The sequence below is a fragment of the Eulemur rufifrons genome, chromosome 18, assembly GCF_041146395.1.
Source record: "Eulemur rufifrons isolate Redbay chromosome 18, OSU_ERuf_1, whole genome shotgun sequence".
NCBI classification, from domain to species: domain Eukaryota; kingdom Metazoa; phylum Chordata; class Mammalia; order Primates; family Lemuridae; genus Eulemur; species Eulemur rufifrons.
In genome coordinates, this window is record NC_091000.1 from 29,787,131 (window position 1) to 29,814,349 (window position 27,219).

Here is a 27,219-nt window from a genome sequence, read left to right on the forward strand (position 1 = left end):
TCACATAAGGTTTGGAAAGCCTCATAATGATCATCTATTAAATGTAGTCATAGCTAAGAGAGGTCTATGTAATAACCCTCTGGCATTTTCAAGGGAGATTTACACATTCATTGACATGCTCCTCTGATGAAAAAGGAAAAAAGAGTAAATTCTTAAAGTTTGGAGAAAATGGGTTTCACTCGTGCCGACTTTTGTACTCTAAGCTTCAATTCCAGTGATTAATCCTATTTCTTTTTAACTAACTAGCATTCTCCCTTAATTTTCATGCATATTTAGCATAGCAATTTATAAGCCACAGGGACAAGCCACAGGCTAGGAAGTCAAGGAGAATAAGAAGGTAAAAGAAATTATAATCATAATCCTGCAATTATCTCATTGGGTGGTTGGGGATGATTGGCCTTAGCTTACCCATTTTTGAATAGTGGGATGTTATACAAGATGATCTCTAAGGAAATTTTTACACTGAAATTTTGGAACGCTTAATGAATGTTGTTATTTTACTAAGCAGAAATTTGAAATTCAGAGTAACAGAAAAGAATTGTTTTAGTTTATCATTACCTATGGTTGCATATGTTTTAAAGTATTTACATATACTAACCTATGCCACACTGCATAATTACACCAAGGTGACTGCTGGAAAACAGCCCAAAGATATTTCACTGACTCACATTCATGATCTTCACAACATCAAGTTCTGGCTGATAGGGATTTTCATTTTGCATATCAACAAGCTGCTCATCTTTAATTTCCTTGCAATTTTAGTTCCTTGCCTATTATCTTATTAAACTTTCTATATTGCCACTCTTCTCCGTAATTGCTAGGTTACAAACCCCAAGTCAGAGTTTTGAAAAGATGCAATGGTTTTGAAAGGTCTGTTGACTGCTTTGCTAATTGTGCATATACCTGCTTAGTAGGAGAAGTCACATCTCCACAAGATAGCAAAGGTCTTTACCCACACACCTGCAACCTGTTTCAGCAGTTGAGATCATGAGTAATTCTAACTGATTTTGACTCACTAGTAAAATATGTTTTAAATCCTATAAATGTGTTCTCAGGTCATCTGTGTTCTCACAGACTATGAAGTGGTATCATAGAAAGTCTCTCTCCCCCGCCCCCTCTCCTCTCCTCATTTTGGATGGAAAGTGCCTCTCTCTGAATCACCTCTGCTCCTACCGAAGCAATCTATGTCTTCTCAGACCATTTTTCATTGAAATACTCCATAAATGAAATGGATACCTTCTGAACCAATCGCAATCAGTTAAAGTCAAATATAGAAGCAGCTTAGAACTAGAAACAGCAATATTGTATTATGTAAGGCTTTAAAAAATGGATTTCTTTTAATACACTGATAACTAATTCAAGTAAGCCCTAGATTTGGGCAAACATCTGCGATCGTCTCTCCCCACAAATTCATGACAATAAAAAAATAAAAAAGACCAAGATGGAGAGTATCCAACTGAAACGTATTTGTGTTCCTGTTTATTTACAGGTTGGTAAACTTAGGTGTCAGCTTTTCCATAAGTCCCCTCTGGAGGTCTGTAGTACTTGGGGAAAGCCATCAGCTGTAGCATGTTGAAAGCGTACTTTCTGCATTTGATATTCTTCAGTACATTTTCTATGCGGCATCCTTCTCTGGTGAAAGGGGAAAAAGTACAACTTCATGAAACACAGAATAAATAAATATGCTTTATTTGTTCAATGCAGAGTTGCAGCAACAGTCCAAGTAAAAATAACAAAGATTCAACTCTACATTTTTTTTTTTCCACAAGTGATGATACATCTTACAAAATTAAATCCTAGGCCAGGCCCAATACCATTATTGCCCTCAGAAAGAGATGATTAAAGTCTCTTTACTCTTAACAGACATTTAAGGTTTAATAAACTCTTTAAATATAATCTGTTCCACAATACAGCTTCACTTTCGTTTCATAAATATATCTGCCTTTTTATAACTTTTCCACAAATTAATTTTGCAGTCTCTTTAAAACACATTAAAATCTATATGTAGCCCTAAGGATGCAGGTTCTAGGAATAAGGCATTTAATTAAGTCTGGCCCTATAGATTTTTAAAGAAAAGTTTTATCTCTATTTTTACTTCATAATTTTAGCTGTGCAACAAAGGGAGAAAATGGCTTCCCAAACAGCCTGGTCCAAGTCTCAGCTTTATAAAGGAAGAGTGCTTGTCCACAGACGGTACAAAAGTCACAAGTGCTGGAAATGGTGCATCAAGACACAAACGAGACCTTGTTAAAAAGAATAGAAAAGTACTCTGAAAGCCAAATTAACCCAAACAATAGTTACAAAACAGGTAAATTTAATTACAAAACATAAATAGCCATTCTCTCCATAAAGTTACTTGACAGAAAAGGGTTAATTGCGGCAAAGAAATAAAATAACAGGTTAAAAAAACAACAGCAACAACAAAAACACAGAAATTCCTATCCGCTGATGACAACTATGATATTAGCACAGTGGAAATCAAGTCTGCAACCTCCCTCATCTCTAGAACTTGTCTCAGGGTTTCAGTGTGTTGTGCAAATTCAGTCTTAATTTCTTTAATAAATTGAAGGGGAAGAGGAACAGGAGGTTCAGAACTTCAAGCTTTCAGGATTCTGTTCTTTGTCTTATTCGAAAGACAGTAATTTAAAAATTCTTCTTGAGCTAGTTAACAGTGGGAAACACTTTTCCATGAACAAAAGAGCAAAATAATTCACTTAATGCATAGTACTTTTCGTTTTTTAGATTTTAGGAAAAACAAACAAAAACACTTATAATTTAAACATTTTTTGTTAAATTCTGTGAATCTGAAAATGTAGAAATATTACAGCATTGTCCCCATGATTTAAAGTCCATTGTCATTTGTAGAAAAGAAAGGAATACAACATAAGACTTATTGGTATTTGGCTAATAGTAACGCAAGACTTAAAATAAGCCACACAACTAGCAGGTGCGAGCTGACAAGCAGCAAGGCGACAGGATAGAAGTGTCGAGAAGTTGGCTTGTTATCAGTTAGACAGCCTGTTTCAGGATCATCGGATTCATTCAGTGCTTCCTGGGTTTGTCTGCTGTTAAACGGGGGAGTTAGGGGAGAAAAGAAAATAGTATAGCGTTCACACAGTAAAGAAATGCAACCTTAAATATTCTGAAATACAATGCATTGTCTCATACGATATAGCTGTTTCAGATGAAGTTTTTATGCTAAACAGTCCCGAGTGCATCTCATGTATTGTTTTCTCATTGTACTATATTGACAAAGGTATTTTTAAAAAAGGAGATTCTTTTCACTGTTTGTGCAAGAAGGAAGAGAGAAAGACTATGATGATATTCATGAGGGTTGAATATGTATATACAAGAAGAATAAAATAACCATGACAGCACCGATAAACAAGACTCAATGCATAAAACTAAAATATGGATCGGCTCACAAAAATAATCTGAGAACTACATCTTCGAAAAATGAAATGGGAAACACAGGATGTAGTGAAGCAAACGAATGTGTCTGGCACATTTAAACACACCCTCTACTGGTATTGTACTTATATAATGTACTTAAAGTATAAAAGTGATTTATTAAAATGGCTTGGTCTTTAAAATGAATGAAACATCTGACATGTCATCCTTGCCAGCCATAATATTAGTTTAACAAAACCCGACTCAGCGCCCTTCTGTTAGTCCAGCCCATAAATTACATTGTCTCCTGCTCATCTTACTTAGACAGGGACAAATCTATGTCCCACGGATACCTGATCTGAAAGATACACATTTAAAGATAATTTTATTCTGAAAACAAAAGATTTAAGTTTTCAGGTTGTGTATTGTTTTTGTAAGTGAAACATGAGCTTTTATAATTCTCTTAAAAGCAGCTCCAATTATGGAAAATCTGAAAAATATACCATACTGATATAAATTGAAAATTCTTTTATATGTCCTATTTCATCAGTATTCGGAGTAGTTAAAATTTCAGTCACATTCAATGGTTAAAAGGTGGTATAATCTCTTCTATTAATACATTTTGAGGCAGAAAACTGTTGCTCAGTCTTACAAAAAGTTCCATGCAAAGGAAACTTCTAAAGAAGCTCCTTAGCCATGGTCCCTTTCCACGTGTTTGCAGTCCCTGAATACTTCCTATATGAAAAATTTTGACAGTCATTGACCACAGCAGTGGCCACATTTGGACAAACAACAGGCATAATTATTTCAAACAGTAATCTGAGTTAGTTTAAAACATCAAATCAACCATGTTGTGCTATGCTCTGGTGCTTTCTTGCTGTTTGGTAAGACTTAAGGACTATGCAATTTGTGCCGAAGTTTGTGTGGAAAACAAGTGGTTTATTGAGCAAAAGGGGGTTTATTTTGGACTGCATAATTCCTATTGTCAATTGTACACATAACTTGGTTACTTGTTCAACTTTCTCTTGCACACAAGGTGGAAAAGGTGCAGCATTTAAGGCATTGATACTTTTGAATGTGATTAAGAAAAGCTCCCTTGCCTTATATTGTTTCTTCTATTTGCTTGAAATCCCTACATTGCTAATCCCAGAAAAATAGTTTATTCATTTGTTCAACTAAAATTTTTTAGTGTCCACTATGACCCAGTGGCTACTATAGGCACTGGGAATACAGTGGACTTCATGAAGTTTACTTTTGAATTGGAGGAGGGGGACAGAAAATTAAGACTAACATCTGGCAAAAGCACTGTGGAGAAAAGTAAAGCAAGAAAGAAGTGTGTGTGTGCGTGTGTGTGTGAATTTTAAATATAGAGTGGTTAGAGAAGCTCTCTCAGAAAGGTGGCACTTGATCACAGACTGAAGATAGAAAGGGGGGAAGACATGTGGATGCCCAAATTAATTTCTTCATTGTGCTAGTGCATTACCTATAGCAGCTTCCTGATACAGTAGGTTATTAAATATGAAATGTCCGATTTCCTTAACTGCTAAGTTTGACAGTTGATATCTCTGACATTTTCACTTTGACACTTCCTATTTTATTTTTATTGTGAAGGCACATCCTCAGTCTTTCAAACGTACATTTTGGCTTGTGATTATCTTTCAAATTTTTTTAGAGAAATTTTTGTGAAACCATAGATAAGTCAAAAATTCATGTTATTTTCGAATATGAGTTCCATTGTGGAACCAATGCTGCACAGGCAGCTCGAAATATCAATGAAGTGTTTGAGAAAGATGTGGCTAATGAACGTACAGTACATGGATGGTTTGAGAAGTTCCATTCTGGTGATTTTAATCTTGAAAATGAGCCATGTGGTGACCTGAGACCAAAGTGGATAATGATGAGCTGAAAGCTGTAGTGGAAGAGAATCCATCTCGACCTACGTGCGAATTAGCAGCAAGGTTTGACGTTACTATTCCAACAATATTGGACCACTTGAAACAAATCAGCAAGGTGAAGAAGCTGGACAGATGGGTTCTGCATGAATTAAATGAGCATCAGCAGAGAAATCGTCTCGAAGCTTGCTTGTCTTTGCTGTCACTACATAAAGGAGAACCCTTTCTATATCGTATTAAGTGTGATGAAAATGGATGATTTTTGACAATTGCAAGCATTTGACACAACGGTTAGATAAAGATGAAGTGCTGAAACACAGTCCAAAACCGAATATTCATCCAAAAAAACCTGGTGTCTGTTTGGTGGTCCAGCATTGGTATTATCCACTACAGCTTCATGAAACCTGGTCAGTCGATTACAGTGGATGTCTACTGCAACCAAGTGGAAGAAATCATGAGGATACTTTTGATTAAGCAGCTGAGATTGATCAATAGAGACAGGCTAATCCTCTTGTAAGACAACATTCGACCTCATGTCACACAAACAATGCTGCTGAAACTATAGCAGCTGGATTTGGACACTCTTTGTCATCCACTGTATTCACCAGACCTTGCACCAACTGACTACCACTTCTTCCAGGCTTTGGGCCACTTCTTGCAAAGAAAAATATTCAATTCTCAACAAGCTGTGGAAAAGGCCTTTCACAATTTCATTGCCACTCACTCTCCAGGCTTCTTTGCTGCTGGCATAAACAAGATACCCATAAGACAGCAAAAACCGTGTTGATAGTTTGGTGCATACTTTGATTAATTGTACCACTTCTCGTGTGAGATATAATAAACTACACTTTTGATTGGAAATTGGACATTTCATATTTAATGGCCTATTACTAGGACTGGCAAATTTAGGCTAGAGGACAAAATAACATGAAGGAATGGTGAGAGACTTTGTTCAGCCTGGCTGGGTCTCCGTGGGAAAGCCCAGACCTACCAGGGGCAGCTGGGAGGTAGGGAGGGAAGTGGCCTGAACCAATGGATGACAGACCAAATTGGAGGGGAGACTCCACATTTATGGACCTCACTGTCGTCACAGAATCCAAAGACAGAAAAGGACGTTAAGCCCACTGAGAGCAGTGTTTTGAATTCTCCCTATAAGAGCTCCCCAAGGGGGTTTCCAAAGGAGGGGGCACATGCATCTCAGAGGTGGTTCTAGATGACTAATTGGGCAGAAGACAAAAGTATGAGAACATCAGTATTACCAATATGTGTCTCATTATTTTAAATTTCTATTTTTCATATATCCCCCAAATCATATAATCTATTAGTAGCATAGCACATGTAGAAGCAGCTGTGATACACTAGGGCAGAGCACAGACTCTGGAGTCAGACCGGCTGCTTCAAGCTCAGTTCTGAGTTCTGTCACTTGCTAGTTGAGTGGTCTTGTGCAAGTATTTCATCATGTCATGTCTCAACTTCCTTATCTGTAAAACGGTGATAATAACAATAATTCCTACATCATAGAACTGCTATGACGTAGCACATAAGTCAATACTTATAAAGTTCTTAGCACAGAGAATGCATATGCCAAGCATTCAGTAACAGTTATTGCTATAACATTTGTGTATCAATAAATACACACACCTTGGTAGTGTAACTCGAATCTGTTTAACTACTGGGCTTTTTCTTCACCTCCCCCCCAACCAAAGGCTCTAGATTCCCCTCCTTGATGCATAGTAAAAAAAAAAAAAAATATATATATATATATATATATGTATCACGAGGCCCTAGAGCTTCTCGCCCTGGGAACAATAAAAAGAAAAATTCTTAAAATATGTCTTTTGGCAGAAAAGCACTCTTATGGAAAGGAAAAAAATATAAGAAATCTGGATTATTGCTGATTTGAGGGCCATGCAGGTCTCTAAAGAGACTTTGTAGCAAAAATGTGCTTCCTGTGATCCAGGGGTGACTATTGTTAAACTGGCCAAGTCAGCAAAAAGGGGAAAAGTCAAATTTCACATGGGAGGTCTGTCCGTAAAGCAAACTCAGCTCTGCTCCCCTTGTGTGTGATGCCCAGTGGGGGCCTGATGTACAAATCAAGTGCAGCCCGCTCACACTGGCATGGGCTCGGAGACCCTCCTCTGGGACGTTCTGAGCCAATGCTTTTTGTGCACCTACATTGCTACCTTTTCAAATCTATTTCTCTAGAACCTTTTTAACTGTAGGGATATATAATCAAACAAAGGTTTAGCCCCACTAGAGCTCAAAAGTGGGTGTGCTGAGGGGTGGGTGGAGGAACAGTCTGATTGTACCCATATCACTTGTTCATGCCTCTACAGAGGAATTTATTGGTACACTACCCCAAGCCACGTTCAAGCAAACAATAGTCATAATTATTTCAAACAGGCCACATAGTAATCTGAATTAATTTAAAATACCAAGCCAACTGTGCTGTGGTCTGTTTGAAAACAATAGTTGAAAATAACTGATCTAACTCATGCTTGAATAATTCTGGGAATGAGGGAAAACACTTTTCAAAGAAGTCATTTCCACCCACAGCCTGCTATGAGTATGCTGGCCAAAGCATGCATGGGCAGGGATGGAATGGAGGGAGAAGGGAGGGGCTGGGATAAAGGGCCCAGGGAGCTGGGAGGATGACTTTAAGGTCTTCTTATATTGTCAAATGTACAAAATCAACAGAGATGCTTTGAAGTAATGCTTGCCTGTTTTCCAACTACATCTCTGGCACCTCCTAACTGCTGCATAAACTTTAGCAACTACTCGACCTCTTTCCATTACAATTTCTCCATACACGTATGACCAGTTGTTGAAAAGATTAAATAAGATGACATACGAAAAATCCTTAGCACAGTACCAGGCATGAGATAAGGCTTGGATAAATGCTAGCTATTGTAATTATTATTATCATTAATATTATCCTCACTAACTCTCCCTCCTCATCTGTACAGTTTAAAGTGAAGATTACCTGTAGCATGTCTTAACTTTGGCAAAACCTTGGCTCCTCTCCAATGTTAGGAGAGATGTATGCAGTCATCTATCTATCTATCAATTAATCAATCATAGTATAAAAATCACATGCTGATTACAAATTTAGGTTAAAATATTGGCTATAATCTATCAGTATAATAGTACAGAAATGCTCTCTTTCCCAGTGGGACCGCCTTACAGATAGGCCCTGGCTGAGGGGTAGTACTTAGGCTGAAAAGTAAGTTGAAAGTATCTTGTAATAATCGTCCTTACTCCAAATACAGGGGGCTAATTTATACTTTAAGGCTTTTTTGCTGTAACTGCCAGAGCACATTTAAAATTTTCTAGTCTACGCGAATGTGCCTTTCAAGTGAAAATCATTAAATTAAAAGGTTTTGTTTTTGTTTTGAAGGGGTGGTTTTATAATTGAATTAATTTGTTATTTACTAACTTTCAGCTCTGGAGATTAGAATAACACATTAAAAATGCCTCCCATATAATTCTCCTAATATTCAGCTGGAATTAAAGCAACGTGGCCTAGGAGGCTGCCACTGAACATAAAGCTTGAGGCCCATGACTGTGCCACAGAGTAGACACAGATAATCTTGGGACTGCTTCCTTGCTTCCTTCTAAGAATAACACACATGGTCATTTCTGCATGGCCACCTATAAGTTTTTAAGTATTCTGCGAGTATACAATGAAGAAGATATGTTAAGTAGTAATATTAGTAATTTTCTCACTGGGAGATTATGACAGATAACTAATCAGTGGCTTTCAAGGTACTCTGACATTCCAGTGTCATCAGTTTTAGCCATCGCTGACTGGTAGATCACCAAGGAAGCCAATCACAATGTTGTCTCCACTGAAACTGTGACAAGATCGGACATTTAAGGGCAGTAACTGAATCTGCAGGATAGAAAATGATCTTTTCTTCAAAGACCTGTCAAAGCAATCACTTAAAATAGAAACGAGTAAAAAGAAATGTCTCACTTTTAAGCACATCACTGCCTACATGAGGAGACATTTCCTTAAATAAAACCCAATGTGCGTGACTTGACGATATTTGCTTATTTCCTGTCTTCTGTCAGTTACTGTGCTGTATCCTACATCACACTCACCTATTGCAGATAACCTCTCAAATCATTCAGACCTCTAAAAATAAAAGTTAGAATCTTCCTATCTTCTTTGCTGGGTAATTATTCATTAATAGTTTTCCTACTTGATATTTTATTCCTTCAACCACTATAGCTCTTCAAGTACCCCAAAGGAAAATTACCAATTAAAAATGAATTGGAAAATCTCTGCTTCTGCCCACCACACTGATTTCCTCCCATGCTAAGTGAGACCATTTCACATTTAATTACATGCTTCAAGTTCGGAGGGATGGAGACACCATCTTAAAATTATGAGCCAAGATTTAAGAACCAATATCTTACAGAGCTTTGACTCAAAATACATCTGATGAATCGATATTAATAGAGCACCATGTTTCAGGCCCTGGACTGCTGAATTGTATGAGATTTAAACCCAACAGATTTGTGTAAAACTGAATATAATGCAGGTCTGGTATCAATAATAGCTTTGGGAGAATACAAAATCATAGGATTATAGATTTTCAGATGCAAAAATGATTTTAAAAATTTTCAAGTTGAATGTACACATTTTATAGTTGAGGAAATAAATTTAAAAGTCTTCCTTATGCTTCTATAGCAACAAGTAGCAAGTATAGAATCATGAAAATGTGGTTTTTCTGTTCACAGTTTGCTTGTATCGTGCTCTGATAAGATAAATGGAGACGGATTTTTTTTCAGTTTAGATCAAGGTCCATGAAATTAAATAACTTGAAATACTCTTAGATGATAAATTACCCAAACCTTCCAAAGATTAGAATATTGAAAATATATTTCTAGGACTTTTCAAAAACTATAACTATAGGCTGTCCCAAAAGTCTCCACACAAAGGAAAAAAATTGTAAAATTTTGTATTTTACAATTGAGTATTTTGTAAATAAAGGTACATGTAGTTACAATTTCCTATTTTTCTTATGCGTGGTGACTTTTGGGACACCCTGTATTTAAATGTAGGAGAAATTTTAATAAAAGGATATCAAGAGAGAGATAACTCCCACTGCCACAGTTAAAATGTCCTCTTCTTTCTAAGTGGATTTTAGAATCTAATTTAGAATACATTGTGCCGACCACAGGAAAAACTCCTAAATGAAGAGGTTACTCAGAAAACATAAGATAATGTCACTGTTTTTAACATCTAGATCATAGACTGTTTCTAATGATTATGGACAAGTTTACAAAATAAAGAGCAGTCCTGGGCATCATTAAGCAAAATGCCTACTCAGAGGGGGTGTGAGTCCCACCCCTCGTGCACTGCATGCATTTCCGGACACCGCCTTCTAAGTGGAGAGTGGCTGTAAACCAGAAGATACCAGAGCCTGGTCACCAGGATGATATTAGTGGGGTTTGAGAACCTGGCATATCAGAAAAGACTGAAGACTTTACAAATGAGTAGAAGTCATTGGAGAAGAGGAAAATTTATGCATAGGTGGTTATTTATTTCACATAGTCAAATGCTGTGTATCCTCTCAACTGGGCAGTAAAAGATATCCCAAACTAAGGCCTGTAGTGGAAGTGTGTGAAGTAGAGAGAGATTGCCTATGCATCATTTTATTCATTTATTATAAACAGTCAAACTGGTCAGTATTACTGTCTCCATGGGCTCAAAAGGGTTTCAAAACTTAATCAAGTAGCAGATCAGGGCTTTTATTCCTGACTGTCTAATGAAAAAACCATGTTCGTTTCACTTTGTGGCTGACATCCCTTAAACACAGGTTTCCTGTTACTTCTCCGAAGCAGGCAGATGCCGTTACTTGCCAGCTGTAAGATTAGATTTGGTGACCTCTAAAATTACTTTCATCTCTACTTTCCTGTGATTCTTTGATCCTATGAAAACATAACTGCAGTACTCCAGAGATACATATTTTTTCTACTAATAGAATAGTTGCCTGTTCAGTAAGAAATAGTTGGAGTTGGGGCAAATTCACAGAATGCAAAGCATGTTGACATTTTATCTGGTCTCTACAGTTGTCACTGCTCATTTGTACCTATTTTTACAATCAATATTGAGAATTAAAACAAAACAAAAGAAAAAAACATATATTTAACTGTATTAATTTAATTTCTGGTATCACTTTTTTGCATTCTTTGTTCCACTTCCATGTTTTAGTCTTAGAAAGTTCCTAGAAAATAAGAATATCTTCTCATCAGAAGAAGCAAGGCTCCAACCGAGTAGTGACATTTTCAGATGGTATCTAAATATTACTTTGAAGAGAAAGAAAGTACATATGACCAGAATTATAACTCAAGAATAGTTACGAAAGTGGCCTGGTATAAAATTAAAAAGCGTTTCCTTAAACAAAAAAAAAAGGGAAAGACAAAAGAAAGAGAATGAGTTGAAAGTATAATTGCTTCTGTCAGATCCTTATCAGAAAACCGATTCTGGTTTTGATCTTTGAATTTTAGAAAGGAGAATATGTGGATCAGGTTCAGAAAGAAATATCATGAATGATTAAAGGACTGAGGAAAAAACATTACGAGGAAATGTTTAAGGTTAGTTTCGTTTGGATAAAAGAAGGCTAGTATGTGACATGATAGCTATATTTAAACATATTAAGACATGTGGTAAAATGACTTTTGATATATCAATTTGTGTTTTGCTCTCTGTTTTCTCTTCTTCCTCTTAGTTTTTATGCTGTAGCTGAAAGCACGTGCTCTAGGGATTTTAGCAGCGCTGAAAGCAAGAGCTGCCTGAAAGAACTAAATTTGCTCTTCTTTCACAACAGAGACAGTTGGAGGTGTCTATTGGGAAGGGTAATGAGAGTAAAAGGATCTTTGAGGGTTGAGAGACAAAGAGAAGGGGAGAGAGAAGAAAGAGGAGGAGGAGGCGAAGGAGACAAGGGAGGAAGCGGAGAGAGACAGACATGGAGAGCAGTGACTGGGGAGAAGACAAAGGGATGAAGTTCGGTGCCAGGATGTTGAAGTTGCTCATTGTTCTCGGTGCCTGGGGAGGAACCACCAGAGGGGGGCTGCAGGATGCATGGGGGAGGCTGCCCGCAGTCATTGGTTAGCGTTACCAAAGATTCTTGTCTTGAGTTTGGCTGGGATACAGGGAAACAAAGGGGTTTGATGGTACTGTGATGAATAGGAAATGGGCACATCGTGGCTGATGACTGATGCGGACAAGTCTCAAAGCTTCTGTGCAAGGTAAGACTTGGGGCAGGAGGACAGCACAGATTTAACAGAGGTTGGCTTTCCCTCAGCCTGGCTGTATGGGAGCTGAAATGTGGAATGAAGCTCCTAAAGAAAATCTTCAAAAAGAAACAAAACAAAATAAAAACATATTACATCTTATATATCTTAGTTCGTTGACCAATAGGGGATTTCTACAAAGAAATAGATACATAGGTGTAGATATACCCCTATAACTAATTTTCTAGTTCCCATATAATGTAATTGTGCTTTTCTTTTTACAGAAACTCCAACAAGATGACTTAGTTTTAATTGCTTCAAAGTCAGTCGGAGAAAACAGAGGAGACTGGTCACTAAAACATTCTGTAAGTGTGTTTGTTGCTAAAATATTTAAAAAGGTAAACAACCATGTTTCATTCCTTTAGTCTGTCACTCTCCTGGAGTTTGGGACATCTTTTACTCCCCAGTTGAGAGTATTAACATGTAAATGTACAACATAAAGATTCTAATTCCATTCTTTGTAACACTAGAGAACAAAGAGATAAATCCATCACCACACCTTCCTTACTGGAGCAGGAAACCCAGCAGGGTAAGCAACCTGACTTCAGGGATGTTCTTAAGCTACCGAATAAAAGTAAAAGTTCATATATACCCTGAGATTATAGCCTATGTTGTTCCAACAGTAGCTTGGGAAATATAGCAGGAATCAATAACACCAAATAAAAATTTAGACATGAGTAACAGATAACAGGCAGCTGAGCTGATTTGCTTTCCTAACTTAATTAAGTCTCACCTTCTTCCCTTTAAAATGAAAATCTTAACATCTCTCCCATTGGATTATTGTGAGAATTGTGTAAAGGCACTCAACACACCCTCAATAGTAAAAATAAGTAAATAAATTTTAAGAATCCTATTTGTTTCCCCTCCTTTGCTAAATGTGAGTTCATACGCAGTGAATACCTTGACCCGATGTGCAGCTGCTCAGTTCTGGCTTTTTCTTCCCTTTCTCTCTAATCTTGAAGTGCCCTAGGATTTAGGACAGCACTTTATTTTCCCATGCTACATGTACTTCCTCTAGTTCAAAGAGTTCCATGACTTTAATGTCATTTTCTGCTGATGTATCTTAAATTTATCTCTCTAGTTTAGACCTTTGCTCTGAATTACAGACACATCTTGCATCTTCACTTAAATGTCTAACAGACATTGTAAGGTAGTAAGGCTAAACCATAACTTAAGTCCCATATACTCTGCTGCCACCTCAAATCAGCTCCTCCCTCACTTCCCGTCACAAGAAATGACACTCACCCACTCTCAGACATTCCTTTTAAACACCTCAGTCCTCCCGATTCTTCTGTATTCTTTACACTTCATATCCATCCATCAACAAGTTATTCTACTTGGCACCATCTCCACTGCTACAGCCTGACTGTAATCTACTGTCATCTTGTTCTATGATCAGAAGCTGTTTTCCTGTCTTTAACACACTTGCCGCTCTAGTAAGTTGCACTAAGTCCTAATACATCCATTTAGACACATGAGAAGGCAAGCAATGCACTATGCTAGTGGCATTATAAAAATATTTCCTGAAGAGCTTTTATGGAATGAAAATTCAGCTGCATCCCAGCTGTCCACAGGGACCCAAGCTTGTCAAAATAGCAGTGGTGCTTATCCATCTGCAGGAAAGTGGAAATATTTTCAACTGCTCAGCACAAAGAGATGAAAGCTCTTGAATCTCAAGGAGGAACAATCTTGTGGGTTTCCAAAGTTTTCAATCCCCTCCTACCACTGCCACTTCTAAGGTACTATAGGCTACTAGATGAATCCTACCAGCTTCTCTCAGTGATTGAATCCTGCTTTTCCTTGTTGCATCTGAAATGGATGGAGCTGAGTATGAACTAACTTCAAGTGAACACCACTGTTCCCAGTGCTGTATATTCTCAAACATTCATCTTGATCCACTCTTTGAATTGGACTCTCCAAAAGAATCAACTTAGCATTTTTGTCCCTGGGACTATTATAGTATTAATCATCTTCCCTAGAAGGATAGGGTCTCTCTCTCTCTCTCTCCCCTGCCTTTATTCTTTTCCCATTTCTATTTCCTAACTTTTCTCTTTAATCCTAGCATACCATGCAAACAGCACGGTGCTACAATTTGTTATCAACTCCTGGATAACATATGGCTGATGCAAATCCCAAGGAAAGTGAATAAGACACATTTGAGAATATTAAAGTGTAGTTTTTAGATATAATAAGTACATGGCTAAAAACATAAGGAATTGCATAACTATGAAAAAGGCAGAATACAAAATATAAAATATACCAGAGAGGAATAACTCCCAAGGTGTAGCTCAAAGTGCTTTACATATATCATCATTAATCTCTGCTATAGGAATTCAAAGATCCAGGAAGTTTTCTTAGAGAAATAGAGTTTTGTGATGCATAGAGAAGGCTGAAGAGAGTTTCAGTGACTAAAAATTGGGTGAGGTTGAGGGAGTTGTAAATAACATGGAAAGGTATGGAAATAGGAAAAGGGTAGACATATTTGGGAATGATCCGTGGTCTACTTTGGTTATAATGATGAAGCAGCAAAGAAAGCAGTGAAGGCAGGAAAATTAAATGCTAGGATATTTCTTTTTTGTTGTTTATCTGTTTTATACAATTTCTAAGACAAATATATTTTGCAGTAAGAAACTCAACTGCCTTGTTTTAAAATGAGAGGGGGCTATGTTGTAAAGGTTTGTGGTTGAAGATAAAACCTTAGATTTTGTTCTCTAGACGGAGGGTGGGCAAACACGGAGCCTTCATGGGCAGTGAAGTGGGGTGCTTAGCTATGTGCTGCAGGATGGCACCTGGCAACGGTAAGTAGGGGCGTCCTGAGCAGTATTGCTGCACAGGGCTGGGGTAACCTAGAAACAGGGAGACTGACTAGGATGCCGTTACAATAGCAAAGGCACGAAATGGTGAGGGCTTGAGCTGGGAGAGAAGGGGAAGAGTGAAAAAGTTACAAATTCTAAAACAGAAGCAATTTAAAAATAGAGTGTATGTGAAGATTTTAGATAGGGGAAGATCAGGAAGAGAAAAAAAAGTTTAAAAAATGTCAGGTTTCGGGGGGGAAATGCATTACATTTAAACATGCTAAATTTGATGTGTGACTTTAGTAAGATATGGATAATAAGAAGGTAGGTTGGGACAGGATCTATACTATAGTTCTCTACCTTAAATTGGGAAGTTTCATGCAAAAAGTGGGCTAATTAGATTAAAATCATGGATATGAAGATACCCAGACGTGGGCTCAGGGCAAAACTCTGGGGAGATGCCTGCATTTGTAAGGCTAGAGAAGAAGGAGCCCAGCGTAGACAATGATGTAGAAAACAGTCACAAATTCAAAGAAATTGGGTGTCATCCATGTGCCAGATGCTGCAGCTGGAGCAAGGAGGTTACAAAGTGAACAAAGGTCCAAAGGTCACTGGACTCAATGATTACGGGGTTGGTAGCCTTTGACTTTCAGTAGAATTTTAGGAAAGGGAACCAGTTACAAGTAATCATCAGTTACAAGTAGCTGATGAATGAGTATTGAAGAATGGGAGGCAGGATTCTATTCTATTTAAGCTACTATGTTCAGAGCATTGTGAGTGAAAGGAAGAAAAGAGTGCAGAGCCTCAAAGGGCCAATGGGATTGATACAGTTGTTCTAGGGTATGTGAGGTGAGTGTGCCTGGAGGCACAGAGAAAGTAAGGAAGATCCAAGAAGAATACAGGATGTCATCTGTTTTCTTTTTCAGGAATAAAAACAAAGATATTTTATGGGTTGAGAATTAGCCATGAAATAGGTAAGTTTCAATGCTTATCAAAAAATCCTTAGTAAGTCAGAGTTCACAACCTCAAAGTATTCCCTCATTCATCTCAACATAAAACGGAAGAGAAAGGTGTCCAGGGAGTGGGAGGAGGGGAATGTAGGAAAGTGACCTAATTAGAAAATTCACCTGTTTCCATTTATGACACCATAATAAGTTTTTGCAATATATTCTTGGTGGTTTAGTTAAAAAAATAAAAAGCCAAGATTGAAATTCTGAGCACTTAACCATTAATGTCAAAATAAATTAGAACATCTATACTGCTGATAGTGTGTTTAAAGTGGCATCTTTGCATATAATTTTAAAGCCCAATGTTATGTAGGTCCCAAGGGTGTACGTACACATACAAATTTCAATTCAGTGTATATATTTCCTGAACTGATTTCTTCTTCATGTGGTTACATGGTTTAAAGCCTTCCAGTGAACATGTAAACACAACACTACTAATTAGAAGCATTTTATCAACACAAATTATCAAAATGACTATGCTAAAATGCATTGTTGTACTGTTCTTTTAATTTCTAATAACCACTAATGACCTTTAATTATCTGGCACTAGATTTTGTATTCAACATACTATTTCTGATCATGGCTATTGGGAAAGGCTTAAAATTGGCTTCCAGACTTCATTATCTACTCAGAGTTAATGAATGATCTTAAAAGATGGACATCTACTTTCCAGATGCTACTTCCTTATGTTTTTCTGTTTAATGCTGAGTATTTCTTTTCTTTTTTTAAATTGGTACTGTGGCATTGTAAGTTAGAGTCGCTTGACCATGGGTCTAGATTAATTTCTTTCCATTTTTGATCTGTAGCTCTCAGCCTATCTAAGAATACAAAATATAACTCCATGAAAAATATTTCTCAAGATATGTGTGATTAAATAAGGTGGGAAAATGCTGGGTTAAAAACCTCAAACAGGATTTCTAATGTGCTTATCCAAGAATTATTGAGTACTGGCATTGTGCTAAGCTTCAAGTAACATGGTTACAAAAATAAAGAAGATAAATTTCCTACTTTCATGAAACTTACATTCTAGTCAAAGAGGCAGGTAATAAGCAAACAAATAAATATATTATTTTAGGTAATAATAGAATCCCTGAAGAAAAATAAGACCCAGAGGAGGAGCATTTCCAAAACTAATTTTACTCTACAACTTTTTTTTTTGATTAATAATAATAATAATAGTCTGTGGAACAATATCCTACAAAACAAACTTTGAGAAGGGTCAACCTACAATGCTCCCCTACCTTTCCAAATCTGGTTCTAGTAATAATTATTTAATAATAAGAACAAGTATGATTTATGGCAGCTTAAACTTCTATCATTAGCTAAGGAACAAGCTTAACAAGATAGCCTGGAATGCCAGTTTAATTTTAGAAATGGTATTTGTTGAGTATATAAGATGTTTTAGACTCTCATCAAAATTAAAATCAGCTACGATGGAAGACAGTGATGAGAGCACCAAAACCAAGTGCTGGCCCAGAGGAGAGAGTGATTAGTTTGGCCCTGGGCATCTTCACAGGCTCTCGTGGAAGCCAAGCTGGTGCCTAAAAGATATATGGAGGTGGTAGAGTTGAAGGAAGGGGATAAACCACTCAGGAGAAGGAAAGCACAAACAAAGCACTGAAAAGGAAAAATTAAAGACATCTGCAGGAAATTGTGACAAGTCCAAACAGTCTAGAGTGATAAAAAAGAGAAAGGAGTTAATAAGGTAGAAAAAGTCTATTGATCTTGAAATGACAGGGGCCCCTAAATTCCAGGCAATTTTACCATTGCTCTGCATGTAGTGGGGGGAGACCTGATCATTGTTGAACTTTAGGAAAAACTCTTTGTGGGAAATGTGTAAAGTAGATTGAAAGGGAGAGGACTGGAGAAAATAGAACAATTAACAGAACACTGCCATGGTCCAGGTGAAAAGTCATAAAGGTCTGGAGTAAGGCAAGACAAATAGAAATGAACGAGAGACCATATATGAAAGATAGAGGTAGGCGAATCAATGCTGTGAAGGACTCACCTTATAAGGATTATAGACAAGAGGGAGCAATTATAAACTCCAAGACTGTACTTCATCTCAGATACATTTTTTTCCTTTTCTATCCCTTTCTGTAACTACACAAAGCAGATAATCAGACTGAGTCTAACAGAGCCATCATTTCTGACACTTGCAACAATTCTCTGCAATAATTCTTGAAATAGCTGTGTTGTTTGCCAAGAAAATGGCTATCAGGGAGAGTGCAAAATATCACTCGGAGCCAATAGTGGTAATTGCTCAGTGTTAACTTTTTTGATAAAAATAAAGAGTTTTTCAGTAGTTTCATTCTAGTAGAACCAAGAGAATTATAAGGGCACTACAGTTTCTTTTTCAGTCCATTTGGTTTGTGCTTTGTTGCACATCAGTCAGAAATCACATTCTGTATCGACTGTTCTGCTCAATTGACTAAGACACAAAGCCACGGAGCTTAGAAAAGGGGTATTTTTTTTTTTCTACTTTTCTCTTTTGTTTAGGCTCTGTCTAAATTGCTTAAAGCTTTTCTTCAACTCAGATTGTTGGAGTTAGAGGGACCCTTAGAGATCACCTGGTCCAACCCCTTCATTTTTCAGATGAGAAAGCTGAGGCCTCCAGAGGAGGCCCAAGATCTCATTATGGGGTGCAGAGCTGGGATTGTGTGCAGAACAATTAGATTAATGATATTCTTCGGCTCCCACACAATGAAGCAGAATCTCTCCTCCAATGCCCCATCTCTAACAGAGAAAGGAGTCCCTTTCTCACTTTTCAAGTTTTGTGTATTACAAGGAAATGCTCCCAGGAAGGGAGCAGAGAGAGAGACCATGCCTATATGACACAAGATCTCTCTGTTCTTCAGCAACCTCCATGGCATTTTCCTTCCTCTTCCGAAGTAATTACGTCGAGAAATTAGCCTTTCTGAACCTGCCACTGCAGCTGCTATTGCACCGACATATAAGCCACGGAAAATCACAGGACATAGAAGAAAGGAAATTAACACTCGTTCATAAAGCATCAACTAAATTCCTAAAATGTCAATAATAAAATTACCATGTATTGAGTATTGACTTTCACAAGTACTGATCACGTCACCCCAGTGATCTCCTTTAGCCTTCATACTACTCCCGTGAGGTAGGTGCAAAGATCCATTTTGCAAGGGGGAGAACTCAGAGATATTAGTTCACATACTCAGACTCACACTGTTAATAAGAAGTAGAGATGACTCCTAAGTCTCTGCTGTTAACAACTGTGCTGTATTTTGTCTACACTCTGCATTGCGCAAGGAACTATGCAGATTATAATCCTTGTCTACATGGCCCTACAGAATATCCAGAAGAGCTCAATATACCCCAAATAATTAGAAAAAAATATGTAGTATTCTCTGTAAATGAAATGAAGATTTAGAATTTAAAAGGCTATCAGTGTGGGCTTAAGGCTTACGGTGACCTGCGGCAGGCCTGGTTTGTGCCTGTTGCCCCAGCAGGACTGACATGGGGGGATGGTAGAGGACATCTAGCAGAAGGGTACAGTATGAAAAAAGAAGAAAAGGAAACAAGACAGAGGCAAGGATTCGTGGTGTTTGTTAGGTCTGTGTGTTACATGTTTGCTGTGTGAGTGAGGGTGGCAGGGATTTATGTGAAAGGAGAGTGGGAGAGACACACAGCGAGAGGGGTGGGCCTGATGAAGGGATGAGGAGACGAGGTAGGTGACCAGCAGAGGCAAAAGGAGCTTGAGAGTCAGGCGCAGAAAAGCCACTGCAAGATCATACGATTCTACATAGTATAATTGCATTTAAAATATTGACTTGAAAATACTGTGCAGGGTAGATTGCAGTAGAGAGATTGGAAGCAGAAAAGCCAGTGGGAAGAATACTGAAATAACCAAGGTGTCAGGCAAATAAAAAAGAAGCAGGTGGCACAGAGCACTTGTCAAGCCAAAAGACACACACTGAGGGGAAGATATGGCAGAATTTCAGTCCACACACAAGTAATTAAGACTTACATCATTGTTTACAATTGCATTGGCCCCAACTTTTAGATGCTGTCATCATGGGCAGTGAGAGAATAGGAGAAGCTGGCTTACTGCACTCATGAAGTTTGGAGCCAAATGCCAGCAAACTCAAATTATGGTACATTTACCAAAAAGTTTTTTATAGTAGTTAAGAAAAGTAATGGAAGAATCCTATTATCACATAGCACGTAAAAGATAGGCCACCTGAATTGCTGTCACATGCACTTTAATTTCAGCAAAACAGTATTACGTCATGCTATATGAATTATGCTAACTCAAATTTTGTTGGTTTTGTTTTATGTAATTTGTACATTTATTTTGGCTTATGGTTGTATAAGAGCTAAAGACGTAGAAAATCTAGGCCTGGTTTTAAGTTTGTACATATATAAATAATCCTGTACTAAAAATAGTTTATGTCCAAAAAGAAGGTATGCAATAGTTATTTTCCATTAAAGAGGTCTACACATGACTCAAGTTGAAAAATAGTTATCTAATACAAATAATATTTTTTTTAACATCACTGGCTTTGACAAGTATGTAGTTATCTGTGATTTGCAACTGCACAGTTTAAGTGGACTGGTAGTTTGGAAGTCAAACTGCAAAGGGATAGGAAAAAAATAAGAGTTAAAAAAGTAGCAACAGTAAGTAGTTAAGACTGCGTCAAGAAGTATATATTGTGTACGCCAAATTCTGGAGGTGGACCCTAGAATGAAGAAATGCAAATAATAAAACCAACCATATAATCTATGATTGGTACTCAAGACTTGGTGCAATAGATGCACTTGGCTCAAATATGTGTTTCATGGGTATGTGGTAGGCATTAAATATGTTTCTTTTCAGAAAGGTGGATATGTGAATAGGTAGAAATTCATTTTATGGCCAAATTAATAAGTGGAAATTTGCAAGATGCACTAAAATAAAAATTATCAAGAAATATGGAAGGCAATTAAAACACCATATCTCATTACTCAAAACCACAAATCAATTAACCAAAGGTCTATGGTCATATCCATGTGAAACACCATTGATATCAGAAACTGATCTTATAATTTTTCATCAGATGATGATTACTATTGTCCAGCTCCAGAATCATGTGGCTAAAATGCTTGCTTTCATTTTTTCAATTCCTTTTTCTAAATAAAAGCAAATAATTCATTGAAAACTGCTGCCAAAAGTTGGTTAGGGGAGTCTGAAGAATTGACTTAGTACAAATGAGATACCTAAGACATTCTTTTGTACAAATATGAAGCTAAAATTTACCATGACATTTATCCTTTCGTTTTAGAGGATTGTATCCTAATGGATGCCATTCTAGTAAAAGAATTAGCTGCCTCTCTCATTACTTTAAAATACTTCCCACTGGAGAAATATAAATAAAAAAGTAATGGTTAAAAACGAAAATATAAATTATTAGCCTATAGATTCTTATAATTCTATAAATATCAAGGTTTAAAAAAAGTTCTAGTAGATAACACCATACACAGTACATAGTGATTCTATATGTAGAATAATGCTTACGTACTAGGGAATCAGAAAATCCTAAGTCTGAATCTGCTTTTTCTCTTGCAGCTTGTGTTACCTGGACAAGCTACACAATTTTGCTAAGGATTCATTGTATCATATTTAAAATGAGGATGATAATAGTATTATTATACATAGATTAATATGAAAGCTAAACATGCACACACATAAACATGAACACATGTAGAATGTTTGGTATGCCTGGTATGTATTGAGTACATTGTTCTTTGGTGTCTGCAGATAATAAAACTCGCAGCTACTAAAGTCCCTTATGGTTTGCCCTCTGTATCCATGAATTCAACCAAACCTCACATTGTCTAATACAGAACTTGCAGGTATGGAGGGCTGACTGTACTCAACAAATGATAGCTATTAGTGTCATTATAAGCATTAATAAATGTTTATTAATAAATAATAGTAAAATAATCCATAAGATACGTCTACTAATGTAAAATAGAATTATTTCTATTATCTTTATAGTCCACAGTGATTATTTCAAAAAAGAGCATTTAACCTTATAATTATTTAACCTCTAATATTACCTTATTTTTTTGATTTATATATAGGAACAATACATATTGCATCACTGTCTCTAAATTTTTCTTATACTTTACAAATCCAAATTTGATGGGCTGTTCAGCAAAGTTTGATTCTTTTTAACAAAAAGAAGTTTATTTGTAAAATATTGCTTGCTTGTTTTTATTATTACATAAAGTAAATGTCTAATTACATGCTTATAATTCAAGAACTAATTTAGTCATGCTTATAATAAAAGAACTGAATCATTCGATCTTATAATTCATCTTAGTTTACCTGAAATAATTATTAAATTCTAAAAATGTTTTGCTACAATACTTCCAATCAGAAATCATTTATATATATTGGATTTTTGTTCAAATATTTATATCTTTAATAATAAGTAATTTATTATAATTTAGATATTGATAATTAAAAAGATTAGATGCAGCATAAATTATTAACATGCACAGTGATTTGTAAAGAGAAATGTTGTTGCTCTTTTATTATTAAACTAGCTTATTTATTCCCTAGGAATTACTTATTTAAAATTTATTTCTACAGAAATAACTGCCTGATTACTTATGCATAAACATCTTCTTCTGTGTTGATAAATATAAACTATTGTTGTTGTTCTTTAGACTTATTTCTAAAAAAACATGATTTATTAATTTTCCTGTGCTAAATAAGTATTGTGTATTACATTTTGGAAATAGTTACAGACATAAAACATTTGCAAGAGACATGACATGTACAAATAACTTATTTTCCCTAGATTTTCTATAAACTGTGTAGTCATTTTAGAGTTTCTTAAGAATCATTAAGACCTCCATTAGAAGTGTAAGAACTCCACTGATGGGACTCATGCACAGTTATTGGGAAGAAGGGTTCCTTTTAAGGAAGATAATTAAAAAGTGGGAGGGGGAGATTTGGCAAATGAGCACCATACTAGTGCAAAGAACCACAGAGGAAACATCAGAGAAACACCAGCTAATGTTGTGTATATAAACTTGACTAAATTTAACAAAAATGTTATTTGAGAGAATTGCTCTACATACTCAGTAAGCCTAAAGTATATTCTACCTTAACATTTCTACATTTACTTGTAGAATTCTAACTCTGAATTTCTAATTCTTTATTCACCACATATCAGGCACTGTATTAGATGCTGGAAAGATGAATAAATATGGTTCCAGCCTTCAGTCTCAAAAATTAAAGGGAGAAAAAAATATCTAAATCAATATTAAAACCTAGATCTCACGGTGAACAGTGATATTCAAGCACAGGCAAAGGAACAAAGAACCATCGCAGACGAGGTGTCATCCAGGGTAGACTTTATAAAGATGTGGTAGTTTACTAGGCAGAGAAGGGGAAAAGGGCACAGGAGACATGGACAACGTGTGCCAAAGACAATGGCTTCAAGGACCTGGAGGGTTGTCTGGGAGGAGAAAAATTGCAGAGATGGAAAAGTCCAGGAAGATAGGCTGTTCTTAAGCAGAGAGTGCACAGATCAGATGTGTTTTTTGAAACATGAATTTGGGCAGCTAACACAGAGGGGGCACAGAGAGCAGTTGGGAGGGGGAATCTGGTGAGAGATGGTCAGACCTGAATTAAGAAAAACGAGAAGTGGATCTGACATTCTGTGTCATTAACATGAAGGATGTATATATATTTTAGATGCTAGTGATATTGGCGCCCATGTTGATATTTTGCTGGGGAAAAAAATGGACATCCTGACTTACATTCTTTGTCCTAAGGGTGGCCACCACATTCTCGCATGGAAAAAAGTTAAAAATTGTGCCTGTGGCTATGACCTAACTTCTCAGAAAATAACTCTGGATACACTTGAGTGTTTAATTCAGAATTAACCTGAAGTTGTCTCTAGGAAACCATGGAAAGATAACCTAGACCTAGAATTTGGGTAAGAGTAGTGAGTTACCAATTGCTGACCTCTACCAGAGAACAAGGATGTTACAGTAAGAACTCAAATTCAGTTCTTTTTGATTTGGGTGGGCTGATTTTTACCTGTGACCTAGACCTCAGCAATCATTCTCTAATCCACTGGAGGCCTAAGTTATTCTGACTTGAATTCTGGCCTATAAAATGCATAAGTAGGCACAATCATCATTCATGTCCACAGAATATAATTTAGTACTTTAGCCGTAAAACAGGACAGCTGGAGGAATGAATACAACTCCCTAAAAGCCCAAATGGTTTTAGGGAGTTCTTAGGAGGCTGGTGAGATCTGCTTGGTTTCTTTGAAATATTTTATAATTCTAATCAACCCCACTTTCATGTATTTTCTTTGGGTAACATTGCTGATGTTTTATGAATTAATTCAGAAACTTCTGATGGAAATATTTTTACAGAGCTTACTTAAAAATTCTCTGATCATGCTATATGTTGTTCTTACTTTATACTATTCAGTATAAAGTAAAATAAAACAAAAACTGACTAGCTGCCCCATGTTCAATGTAATAATATGCTCAACCATAATGCTCTGTTTTTCATCTGTTTCTGAAGAACTGAGTGGCCTTCAGAATAATACCTGGGAACACCACTACTATATCTGAACACTTTTATATGCACGTATGAGATAATCACTGTTGCAAGTTCAAGGTCATTACAGCCTCATTTCAAGTTCCAATGGGGAATTAAAACTTAAATTGAGACTGAAATGGGTTTTGTTATCCCTATTGTGCTGCTTAGAGAAAGATGCTTCATGGTGATAGGGAGAGTGATTGCTTCTGGGGCTGAAAACAGAGTTTGAGATAGTTCACCCTCCCCCCCGACACACACTAATCTAAAAATAAGATAATTTTACAGATAGTCCAGAGGGTCCTATTTTTTTCTTTTCTTGAGAATTTACTTAATCATGGGTGACTGCTTGATTGGATTTGCAACATTTATTTTAATATTTTCTGATCTATTACTAAAACTAGTGCTGTGATTATAAGAGACTGGATAGTCAAAAAATATTCCTATGGCATGCTTAAATACCTCCACTGACAGATAATGACATTGTTGGGCATCCAGTATTTAAGAGATGCAGATAACAATGTACATAAGGTACACAATCTATATTTTGTACTCTCCATAAAAGCAGAATAGATGAAGGTCCCTATACCTGTGTTACCTTATTCAGAATGATATGTTCTACTGAGCTTGTATGGATTCTTTAAAACCAGGCAATTTTAGCTAAAATCATTAGCTAAACATCACCTACTAAGTAATATAAAAGTAACCAAATCATGCTCATGGATTAGCAGAATCAACATTGTTAAAATGTCTATACTACCCACACTGATTTATAGATTCAATGCAATCCCCATCAAAATGCCAACACCATCTTTCATAGATCTAGAAAAAATATTTCTACACTTTGGTTGCAACCAGAAAAGAGCCTAAATAGCCAAAGCAACCATAAGCAAAAGGAACAAATCGAGAAGCATCACTTTACCAGACTTTAAGCTATACTACAAGGCTATAGTAACCAAAAACAGCATGTACTGGCATAAAAACAGAGTCAGAGACCAATGGAACAGAACAGAGAACACAGATGTAAAACCATCTACATTGTCTATCTGATTTCTGACGAATTAGACAGCAATATACACTGGGAAAAGAATCTCTATTCAACAAATGGTGCTGGGGCCGGGCATGGTGGCTCATGCCTGTAATCCTAGCATTCTGGGAGGCCGAGGTGGGAGGATCACTTGAGCTCAGTAGTTCAAGACCAATCTGAGTCCTGAGCAAGAGTCAGAGCCTATCTCTACTAAAAATAGAAAAAAATAGCCGGGTGTGGTGGTATGTGTCTGTAGTTCCAGCTACTTGGGAGGCTGTAGCAGGAGGATCGCTTAAGTCCAGGAGTTTGAGGCTGCTGTGAGCTAGGCTGACACCATGGCACTCTAGCCTGGGTGAAAGAGCAAGATTGTCTCAAAAATAAATAAATGAATAGTGCTGGGGAAATTGGATAGCAACATGTAGAAGATTGATCCATATCTCTCACCACTCACAACATTTAATTCAATATGGATAACAGACTTAAATATAAGACATGAAACCATAAGCATTCTAGAAGAAAATATTGGAAAAGCTCTTCTAGATGTCAGTCCAGGCAAAGAATTTATGAAGAAGCCACAAGGGCAATCACAGCAACAAGAAAAATAAATAAATCAGACTTGATTAAATTAACACACTTCTGTACAGCCAAGGAAACAATCAAAAGAGCAAATAGACAACCTGTAGAATGAGAGGAAATATTTTCATGCTGCACATCTGATAAGCAGCTAATAATCAGAATCTACAAAGAACTCAAGCAAATTAGCAAGAAAAAAATCAAATAACCCCATTAAAAGGTGAGCAAAAGACATGAACAGACACTTTTCAAAAGACAGACTAATGGCCAATAATCATATTTAAAAAATGCTCACTATCACTGATCGTCAGAGAAATGCAAATCAAAACCACGAGATACCACCTAACCCCAGTGAGAATGGCTTTTATCAAAAAGTCCCTTAACAACAGATGCTGGCATGGATGTGGAGAGAAAGGAACACTTAGATACTGTTGGTGAGACTGCAAACCAGTGCAACTTCTATGAAAAATAGGATGGAGGGCCTCAAAGAACTAAAAGTAGACCTATCATTTGATCCAGTAATCCCACTACACTACTGGGTATTTAACCAAAGGAAAAAAAGTCATTTTATCAAAGAGACACTTGTACTGGAATGTTTATTGCAGCACAATTCACAACTGCAAAGATGTGGAATCAACCCAAGTGC

The 27,219-nt window shown here is 36.7% G+C and overlaps 1 protein-coding gene across 6 annotated transcripts in view; it reads right to left on the reverse strand.

Annotated features, from left to right (window-relative positions):
* Positions 1 to 1,488: 1,488 nt before the first annotated feature.
* Positions 1,489 to 27,219, reverse strand: part of INPP4B (inositol polyphosphate-4-phosphatase type II B) — a 336,633-nt gene continuing 310,902 nt past the window's right edge. For 2 of the 6 annotated variants that reach the window (XM_069492955.1, XM_069492951.1), the window contains one exon: positions 1,489 to 1,632. In XM_069492955.1, the coding sequence (XP_069349056.1) occupies positions 1,500 to 1,632 (133 nt within the window). In that variant the 3' untranslated portion in view covers positions 1,489 to 1,499. Of the gene's footprint in view, positions 1,633 to 1,673; positions 3,066 to 27,219 lie in introns of those variants that run through there. The other 4 variants (XM_069492953.1, XM_069492952.1, XM_069492954.1 and 1 more) reach the window with 2 other exon arrangements.